General features: G+C 40.0%; 1 protein-coding gene across 1 annotated transcript; it reads right to left on the minus strand.

The window, feature by feature from the left end:
- Nucleotides 1-478: 478 nt before the first annotated feature.
- On the minus strand, nucleotides 479-10,483 carry NUP43 (nucleoporin 43). The gene is made up of 8 exons (XM_080998774.1): nucleotides 10,008-10,483; nucleotides 8,999-9,121; nucleotides 8,713-8,790; nucleotides 6,073-6,241; nucleotides 4,565-4,700; nucleotides 4,289-4,440; nucleotides 3,283-3,405; nucleotides 479-1,457 (listed from the first exon to the last, which is right to left on the minus strand). Exons 1-8 carry the CDS (start codon nucleotides 10,125-10,127, stop codon nucleotides 1,240-1,242), a joined length of 1,119 nt encoding a protein of 372 aa, XP_080854900.1. The 5' UTR covers nucleotides 10,128-10,483; the 3' UTR covers nucleotides 479-1,239.
- Between the last annotated feature and the right edge of the window lie 95 nt (nucleotides 10,484-10,578).

Here is a 10,578-nt window from a genome sequence, read left to right on the forward strand (position 1 = left end):
CCAGAGTCGGTCACGACTGGACCTAATGGTCAGGGGTCCCTTTACCTTTAACTGAAGACTTATTGTGGAGGTAAAACTATGGCCTTCACATGGTTTCTGTAACAGGACAGTCTTCTTTGGAGTGCATCAGTGCCTTCCTACTCACCCACCTACCCCAAACAGCTCTTGGTTCTATACACCTGGGGGAGGGCTGGAACAAACTATTCACTTTTGGTTTAAAAAGCTCACTTGGACTCATAGACTAAGGTTACCAGACGTCCCCAGATTTACAAATCAGTCCCCTGACAAAATCCATCTACGGTATTTAGTATGAAGTTGAAAAGTGTCCCCGGACTCATTGAAAAAAATCTGGTAACCTTATCATAGACCCTTCTCCTGGCAGCCCTGCTTATAATAAAGACAGCTTTATTATTCAATAAATATGTTCAAGTTCTATAATAATTGTTTAAGCACTCGAGTGTAGGAAAAGAAAACCAACTTCTATTGACAGTTTAATAAAAAAGTTTTCTCATAAATGATACATGCAGTCAGTGATTTCTTAACAATTTTACAAGCAGTTGTGTTTCTTAAATTGATAAGGCTGTTGAACCTTAGCTTACTTAACTGGGAAAAAGTCTTCCTGAAATCAGTGGGACTTCTAAGTAAAAATTCATAGTAACAGTGCTAATCTAAATGGAATTTGTATGACAGGCCAAAGATTGATCTTATTGTCAGATACAGTATTGGAGGTATGCAGTGTCACATTAAAGTTACTATTTAAAACCATTTCATGGCTTACTATTAAAATTTTGAAGCATTTTAACCGTCTACTGTTTCCGTTTTCCTTTGCCAAGATTTATATTTTTTCCAGCTTTGATTAGCAGTATTGTAACCTAATTGGTACATAAAAATGCAACATAAGTCTCCCCCAAACAAGCATTTGTTCAGAAATTTAGTCTACTGCCACTATCAGTAACTTAAACATTAATTATATTCTTCATGATTGCTGAAGAACTGTAAAAGTGGCTGAACTATCCTTTTAAATTTTTGAGCTTTAGGTAGCTTACTGCAAAGAGGAGTTGGTAACCCATGAACTAGAAAGAAATGGCAATTATTTTTCTTTTATGTAACATGGTTAAAGAATCGAGGCTGCAATGTGAATTGTAGTTTATCTGCCATTACAAATTATTCCCCTAGTTTATGACTAGAAAATGTATTTCAGCATTTAGAAGTTCAGAATCAGCTTTGGTGGAGATAAAATTATGCAAATAGGTTTTTTTTAACATAAATAGATTCTGCATCAGTTCCATATACAAGACATGATCCTAAAACATCTAAACTATTCACAGATAATGTTGGATTTGAAACTAAATTTGTGATCTCCATGCGGTCTTTAGTGGGATCATTGCTGAGCCAGGCACTTGTTACAGATTGATTAACTGCACTGTGAGGCAGATATGTAGTAGTACTTCTCCCACCTAAAATAAAACACAAAATGAGTTAATTTTTAACTTAAATGCAGAATTAGAAAGTCATTGTTCTCCATAGCAAATGTGATGACTGACAGTTGTTCATGTTGTTAACAGTTTAAGTATTTGGCTTTGCTGCTAACATTCCAGAAATATAGCCTACACCTCTTTCCGTCTCAACTTAGGGATGGGGTGGTGCTATGGTCTACACCACTGAGCCTCTTGAACTTGCCAATCAGAAGGTCGGTGGTTCGAATTCCACGACGGGGTGAGCTCTGTCCCAGCTCCTGCCAACCTAGCAGTTCAAAAGCACGCCAGTGCAAATAGATAAATAGGTACCACTGTGGTGGGAAGGTAAACAGTGTTTCTGTGCGCTCTGGTTTACGTCACGGTGTTCCGTTGCACCAGAAGCGGTTTAGTCGTGCTGGCCACATGACCCAAAGCTGTATGTGGACAAACACTGGCTCCCTCGGCCTGAAGGCGAGATAAGTACCGCAACCCCATAGTCGCCTTTGACTGGACTTCACCGTCCAGGATCCTTTACCTTCTCAACTTATGAGAACCTAGTACAACAGTGAGACATAGTCCCTAGAGCCAGCTCCAGTTAGTAGGCTATCAGCTGTATTTTATACCAACTGCAGTTTCCAAACAGTTTTCAAAGACAGAGGTCTGTAGTTCAGTATACAGGTTACCAGACCACCCTATTCATTACCTATGAAGTCCTAAATGGTTTGGGACTTGGCTATCTTAAGGACTGCCTTCCAAAACATGAACGCTTCATTCTTCAGGTCTTGTCCATATCCCCTTGACAAGTTAGGCAAGTTGCCCTGAAGTTAGGCAAGTGATAATGGGAAGAGGATTTTCTCTGTCACAGTGCCTCATATATTTAATGCTCTCCCAGGGAAACTTCCCTAGTGTCTACCTTAATTTCTGTTTGGTGTTAGGCAAAGACTTCATTGCCAATAGGTTTCAACATACTTTGTCAATGGTTTTAAGTTGTTATGACTGCTGAATTTTATGTTTTTTATGGGTTTTATTATTGGAAATTATATTTTCTATAGTGTTTTACTATTTGGGTTGGAGTCTTTCACCAAATGGCTGCCTATAAATAAAATACAGAGTAGCAGCAGCATGGGCAAAACCACTGTTCTTCAGGTGTACACATGTTATGCTACATAATGCAACACATTATTTCCTTCTCTTCCCCTGGCTCATCTGTTTTTATAAATCATGGCCTAGCCTTCAACCACTTGATTTCAAGGGGATCTCTTCTACCCAACTTTCAAAATTTGAGCCTTTCATTCTAGCACCTTCTTTTCTACATTTGTGTGTTCCCTTCAAGCACTACCAACCTTTCACTTCCTTTATCAAAGCAGTAAGTCACTGCTGAAAGTTTCATTCCCCAAGCAGAGTGATCGTAAACATACCACATCACCACACCAACTTGGAAAATTGGCACCAGATACTGTACTGCTTTCACCACAGAATTCCTTTGAGATTTCTAGTATATGTATATATTTCCTCCCTCCTCACATTAACCACAGATGGGATAGCAGAGGAACATTAGGCCAGTTTACGAACTTGAAACGTAGATTGTGCCAAGTTTTACTGCTCTGTCTTAATTTGGCTAGAGACACAGCACGTTAGAAATAAACAGAAAATGCCAAACTGAATATCACAACAGAAGAACTCTCTGAAGATGAGCAGACACAAAAATGTAGTAACATCTATGCTTGATAAGCCCATGTTGTCCCATGCTTTTCCTTTACACTCACTCCCAAGTCTACTGACAGAAGATAAGCTCCTTCAAGTTTCTCAAAAATAGGAAATTTACCTGTATGAAGGAATGATTTTCTTTCAGACACGTCAGTAGAAACATCCCAGTGCCACAGAGCTCCATCTTCTGAACAAGTGAACAGATGATCAGGATTGGAGGGATGAAAGTGGACTTCCCATACTGAACAAGTAAACAAATTTTATTGAAATATACACTAATCTGGACATAATAAAGGTACTAGATAGCATGAAGGCGTGCAACATTTTACAATAATAGACTATGATTAGAGGCTGAGTCGAATACAATGAGCCTAAGTAGAACAGAAGCTTGAATTTTTACAAAGCAGACTCATACATATATTTTTTCTATGAACTACAAAATGATTTTGAGTATGCACACTGCCTCTGGAACAGAACCCTCACATGGGGTGTGATTGTAGCTTTTCCTGAAATGAAATTTTATTGAGAAAATACAGTGAAATCTCTATTGTTCCCTCTTGAGCACCTTATGAGAGCATTCCACTGCCTAGACTATGTTCCCAAGTTACAGTTGCTACGCTCTTGTATATTTTGTAAAATGTGTCATAGTTTCTGCGCTAGCTCTCTTGTCTCCCAGCAGAACAGAGGGTGACTGTACCGGGAATAGGTTCTATTTAAGAATTTTGTAATAAATTCTCTTATTCATTCATGTTCTGGAAGGGCTAATTCCCTGATATGAATACACACACATGCTCCTAGGGGTCCCTTGCAATGCTACAATTCTATTACAGTACTCTATGAATCTGGGGACCCAATGTTAAGAAAGGCTGGCTTAGAGCCATTTCTCTTTTACCTCATAGCTCGTATACATGGACACACCACAACCATTTGAATAACTGGAGGTTGTACAGACCTCCCAAACATATACCCATGTATATGCCAAGGAGGAGAGATACAAGGGTCTATTGAGCTCTATGGAAATCCTGCCTCGCCCAAGTACTGTACTCATGTGTGGAAGGCTTGTACCTCTAGTTGTTGACATTAGGACAGGCGCAAGAATTACGCCTGTTTGTTTCGGTACTTACATTCTGCGTCATGAGCATTTAGCAAGGAAACTGGCATGCCGCCTTGTCTTACATCCCAAATACTCAACATTCCATCTTGGCTGCCTGTGGCTACAATGTGCTGCTGACTAGGGTGCCTATCCACACAGTGCAGTGGAACTCTTTCCCCTGTCCTGCAAGGCAAGAGGAACACACATTTTAATGGGGAATCAAACAGGCTGTAATCCAGGAAGCAAATGACATTTAGCTATAGTGCTTGGCTTTAACATCATTCCTTATCTGAGAGTACATACTTACAATGAAAATATCTGTGAAGGCTCATTTCCTTGCTGTCTGAAATCCCATACTTTTAGCTGACCAATGGAATTGACTGTCAGGATCTCTGTTGTGCGAAGTTGAGTAACTGCATGGAGTGTACTGCTGTCAGCATTATCTACAGGAAATTAGAACAAAAAAGTTCATATCATCTAAAACTGTATCACTCTTAGCAAGCATTGTTTGTTTATATATCAGAAAAGCAGAGTAAACAACTGTTTCTAAGAAGTAACTGTAGGATTTACCCCAGGAGATTAAATGTTCTAGAGAGAATTTTCTGGCATGTAAACTACTAGTTGGATATACTAATATACCTTCTCATTAAGGGTATACTAAGGTTGTAATCCTATAGCCATTTACCTGGGAGTAATCTCCACAGAATTCAATATTACTGTTTCTGATATATTGCTCACACTTCTGTCTACCAAGAGAGATGGGAATTTTTGTACAATGCTTATTAAAGTGCAAAGAATCCAATTAGAAACTTCATGAAAGTAAAGGTCAAGTATTTTAGAGTGTACATGGCCCTTATCAGTGTCTTCACAAAAGATCAACACCAGAATAACTTCATTGGTGTATGAGAGAAGAGTGTTGCCTCCCTGAGAACTGCTCTGGTTTGTTATGCCACTATCTCATTATTAAATATCTCAATACCTTGGTTAAGAAACCAGTAGCAATTTTAGATTTTTGTTAAATGGCTAAACAGTTTTGGTCTACAGCTTCCATTTTGCTGAAGCTATTGTTTCTTGTTCACTTTTCTAACCATTACTACAAAAGCACTGTTTTAACCATATTCTATAGGATCTTACTGTTGAAGCTTTGCTGCATTCGCATATGAGTTCTTATGAAAACCACAGCAGAACATGTCTGTGTGTAGGTCCCTGAGAATATTCTTTGCTCTAAAAAAACCTAATAATTTTATTAGAGAATGCTTTTAATGAGAAAGCAAAGTACAGGCATTGCAGCAGAGTATACCATCCTATGGAAATTGGATGTGTGCAGAAGGAGTTTTAACAACTAATAGCAGTACTAACATATAACAAAGCATGAGCTATACTTCGGTTCAAACAGGAGAGCTGTCAGTTTGGAAAATGTTTATCTCATCTGCTTAAAAACATGCAAAACACCTTGGCATGTAGATTAAGGCAGATGACAAAGGGCACCATCCAAAATTTAATGTCTTCCTGAGCCTCAATGAACTGGTGGTTTATAGGGTAAGGTAAGCAATACTGCACATGCCCATCGATGTACAGTATCAGTGTAAATCACATTCCAGTGTTTCATAGTTGTATATACTTTGCTCTAAAAGTGTACTTAATATTCTTGTTCCCTACAGCTATGATTAAGTTCACATAAAAATGGCACTCATGGATCTTCCAAGGACTCCCCAGACAATTGATTCGTTTTTATCCTGAGCTAGCAAAGGTCAGCAGGAAAGTTTACAACAATATGTTGCACAAATATTTAGGACTTGAGCTAAAATTACTTACCTATAGTACGTTTAGCTTCCTTATGGTCAACTTCAAACACATTTATCCTACCATCTTCACCAACTGTAAAAATTTCAGGGCTGTTGCATATGATCCCAGTGCATGATGCACTGCCACCAGATGCATCATAGTAATGTGCATTTTTCCATTTCTGGTTTAAAGACAAAGTCTAAAAGACAAAAGAGAGGATTAAACAGCCACCCTATGTGGAAAAAGTTAGTACAGTGTGGTGTAGTGGTTAAGAGCGGTAGTCACGTAATCTGGGGAACCGGGTTCACGTCTCCGCTCCTCCACATGCAGCTGCTGGGTGACCTTGGGCCAGTCACGCTTCTCTGAAGTCTCTCAGCCCCACTCACCTCACAGAGTGTTTGTTGTGGGGGAGGAAGGGAAAGGAGAATGTTAGCCGCTTTGAGACTCCTGAAGGGGAGTGAAAGGCGGGATATCAAATCCAAACTCTTCTTCTTCTTCTTCTACAGTATCTGAATTTAGAGCTGTGATGCACGCATTCAAGTTCAAAACTCCATAAAAGTTCAAAACTCCATAAAAGGTTTTTGGGTAGCTTTATACAAATTACCACTTAGGCTAAACCAATTTGCAGAGTGCAGTAAGACTGCATAAATGTGAATTGTAAATAAAATGGTACAATGAAAAATGCTACAGAAGTAACAACTACGTAAGTTAGCTACTAAAGTTTCAAAAGTCAAGATAACAATCTATGTATTATATAAATTGCCAGTAAATATATCTTCAGTTTTGCAAGCAAACACATATTATATTTCTGGCTGCTCCTATACACCCCACATCTTCCAAAGGATTTTAAAAATGTTTGAAGTACAAATGCATGAGTGACATGTCCAAGTTTCAAGGAAGCGACACAGAGGTATTCTGTTTCCACCTTTCCTGGTAACTAGAATATGTTGGATGGGCAGCATCATGAAAACCTTAATTAATGGTTTACCACAGATGTGCAGATGGCTCTCACTTCACTTCCTTTCTAACACAGTCAGGAGCCACAAATCACAATCCCTAACTTAGTGTTACATCCAAACTGGCAATCGTGGTTTGTTTCACTCCAAACCACAATGTCAAGTTAAGGTTAGTTCTTGACTTAATCGTGTATTTTTCTGGAGAAAAAGACATGATGCTAAACCAGGGGTGGTGGAATGTTGCTTCTTCAAGGGGAATAGAAAAACAGACGTAATTTCTATGTTCAGGGCAAACCATTTGTTATTGTTAACACAACAAGCAAATTGGGTCAGTGTGTACACACTCACAATTAGCTTGTCACAGATAGCTTCCAAAAAGCCTACTGTTTTTCAAAGCCTCGGTGCTGCAAGAAGGCAGGAGAGAACGAATATGTGTATAATAATAAAAATAAACCTTTATTGTCACTATACCACCTGTATGCAGTGAAACTAAATGAGCCCCCCCCCCCCGCCACATACACTCAGACAGCATCAGCAGATTTATGTTTGTTGGCCACACCATCAGCTCTGGCCTTGTCCACTCTGGTCACACTTACTTTCATTTTGAACCCATTGGCATGTGGCCCCAGAAAGCTGGCTATGAGGGAATGCAGCCCCTGGGTTGAAAAAGGTTCCCCACCCTGATTTACAACATTTCAGGTCAGTGCCTTGCAGTTATTTATAATGAGTAACCAACTCCAAGGAAATCAGATTGCCAGACATATCCCATCAAACCATTCTGCAGGAATGGTTTTGCATTTAATCTGAAAGACTGATTACACACAGCAAATCAAATGGTAAGTTATCAGCAAACGTTCAAGGACAAGGGCAAATAATTATGGATGGAATTCAACATAGCGGTAGGTGGGGTATGTACACAGGGAGTGAGGTCCGCTCATGCAAATGGGTTTCCAGTTTCTTCTGCCTGCACACCTCCTAAATATGTTCCAGGAATTCCAACCCGAGAGAACAGATTTAGGGGGTGTGCGGGAGGGAGGGAAGGTCCCATTGCATGTCATTTAATGACTTAGCTGAATCCCATCCATTGTTTATTTATACACTACCTTTAGGTCAAATAATCTCTCAGACAGCTTATAACGCGTTAAAAATACACAAGTACCCAATGCCCCTTATTCTTCTGGCCAGTGACAGAGACTGGCCCTTGCTTCAACAGTTCCATAACTGCTGATAGTTGGAGTGTAGCCTTTGATGAAGTCCCAGACACAACTGGGGGGGGGGGAACCCCCATCTAATATAGGACTACATTATAAGTGTTCTAATGAAGTAAAAATGTTTCACTGTTTTCTTTTGTATATTGAGCTTTATATTAACAGCACAATCATATGCAGCAGTACTAAGAAGCACGTCTCACTATGATTAATGGTGATTAGAACTGCAGACTATTCCACAATGAAGGTTTTGTCAACATTAATGTATACTCAGCTAATATACATCAACACAAACCTGATGAGTTGTATGGGTATAGTTCTCATAAAATGTTCCTAAAGCTGCCTAGGGACCACACAATTACACTTTAGTCAACTAAGTGCAAGAGAAAGAACTAACCACTTCTACTAGAGTTTTTTAGCTGTCATTTATATTTAACAGCTTCACACTTGTTTATTTCAGACATGCAGAGCAACTGTCAGAGTAGCTGAAAGCGAATATTATTTACCTGATTATTTTGGTGATGTCTGAATATGGTCACACTTCCAGTGGATGAAGCAGTCACAATTCTCTCCTGATCCAAAAACTAAGGGAGAAGAAATCCTCAAACATGTTAACACACAAATCTGTATTTACACAAGATTTGATAAGCAAATTGTATCAATGTCCCATATTTAATTTCCCCAACTGTAGAGGTTAGGAACTCCCTTTCTTACTGGTATAACTGCAACACCTTAAACTTTCTTAACATGGAAATTAAATGTCATTAAGAGCTATTTTTATAGCACTTTTACCTCCATATCCATAACATCACCACTGTGTTCAATATCACATAGCAGATGTGGTTCTCCATGGTATTCTCCATTTGGGGTCAAACTTCCAAAGTCTCCAACAGACCATATTGAAATCTTATTTTCCTGTAGGATTACAAGAAAAGCAAGCTCTTGTACCAGTATAAGAAAAACCAAACTTGGATAGCAACCTACTTCAGCTACATTTTCATTTTTCTTGCCAAGCTAAAAAAGTGTCCCAAATACCATACTATCATCAACAAATATATGAAGTTAAAAGGTAGATACAAAACACTATATATTGTGCACACCACATAGAGGTAAAAAGAATGGAAACACAAAACTGCTGGATTTTCTTTTTTACATACGTAGTACCTACTGAACTGTCAATAGACAGCTTACCAGGTTTCTATAATTTTGTACAAAAGCTTTCAGTGATCACATAATCTACCTTATTGCATTAGTGAGGAGAGGGAGCAAACAAACAGAGAGAAAGCTATTAAATTACACTTCCAAAGCAGAATGAAATGATTATTAGTATATGCCAGTTATTTCTAAGCCACCCCACACCTTAATTACAAATGGCCAGTAGTTGTTTTAATCGTTCATTTTTTAAAAAAAAAAGAGGGAAAGGGGGGGAAGAGTTCATTTTCTAGGGAAACCCAGCCAGATGGGCGGGGTATAAATTATTATTATTATTAATTATTATTATTATCCTAACATTCTCACTGGCTCGGGGAGCTCAACAGTTAAATAAGAACAGGCAGAATCACACAAAACACAAAAACCGCCCAGTTAAATCGTAACTACTACTACAAGTTGAATAAACTAAATAAAAAATATGGGGTCTGGGGCTTCGACGGACCTCTGAGTCTAAGCGAATACAGCTCGACCCCCGAGATTCAGACACGGAAAACGTGCACGTAGGAACGGAAAGCACCGAAGACGGGGGGGGGGACGGGATGGGGGGGGACGAGACGGAAAGGGGGGACGGGATGGAAAACCGCGTTACCTCGTTATCCCACGAGCCGGTAGCGAAGACTTCGGGAGGTTGCAGGGCAGCGGCAGACACGGGTCGCCAGCGGGCCTTACTAACTTTCTGGGACACGTACTTGGCGGCCACATCCTCCATGCTTAAGCGGGGAGAACCCGCCGCGTCTCTCTTACCTCCGCCGGCTTTCAAATGCGCCCTCTTGATTGGCTGACACACGTCACGGGAGACGGCGAAGGAAGCGGGACAAAAGCCTGTCAGGACTGCGCTGCTCTCTCTCAAGGAGGCGTTAGGTTCCCGAGATTACTGGGGGGAGTAACGCGGGATGCTCTATCTTTGGCTTTTCCTTTCGTTTTCTAATAGCTAGAATTGGAGGAAACGCTGAGGTGGGATGTAAAGCATCTCCAGACGTTCCTTCCATGTCGGTTTTTCCCAGGACGTGGCGGTGATGCCCCACATCTCGTGATATATGTCAATACTGAGCACCCTAATAAAGACGAGGGACCCAATGGCACGAGGGAAGGCTTGGCTCCCTGCAATCCTTCTTGGCCACCATCCCATTATGTGCTACTATGGGCGTAGCCAGGATTTA

This window comes from Podarcis pityusensis (assembly GCF_964106645.2).
Source record: "Podarcis pityusensis genome assembly, chromosome: 3".
Taxonomy (NCBI): domain Eukaryota; kingdom Metazoa; phylum Chordata; class Lepidosauria; order Squamata; family Lacertidae; genus Podarcis; species Podarcis pityusensis.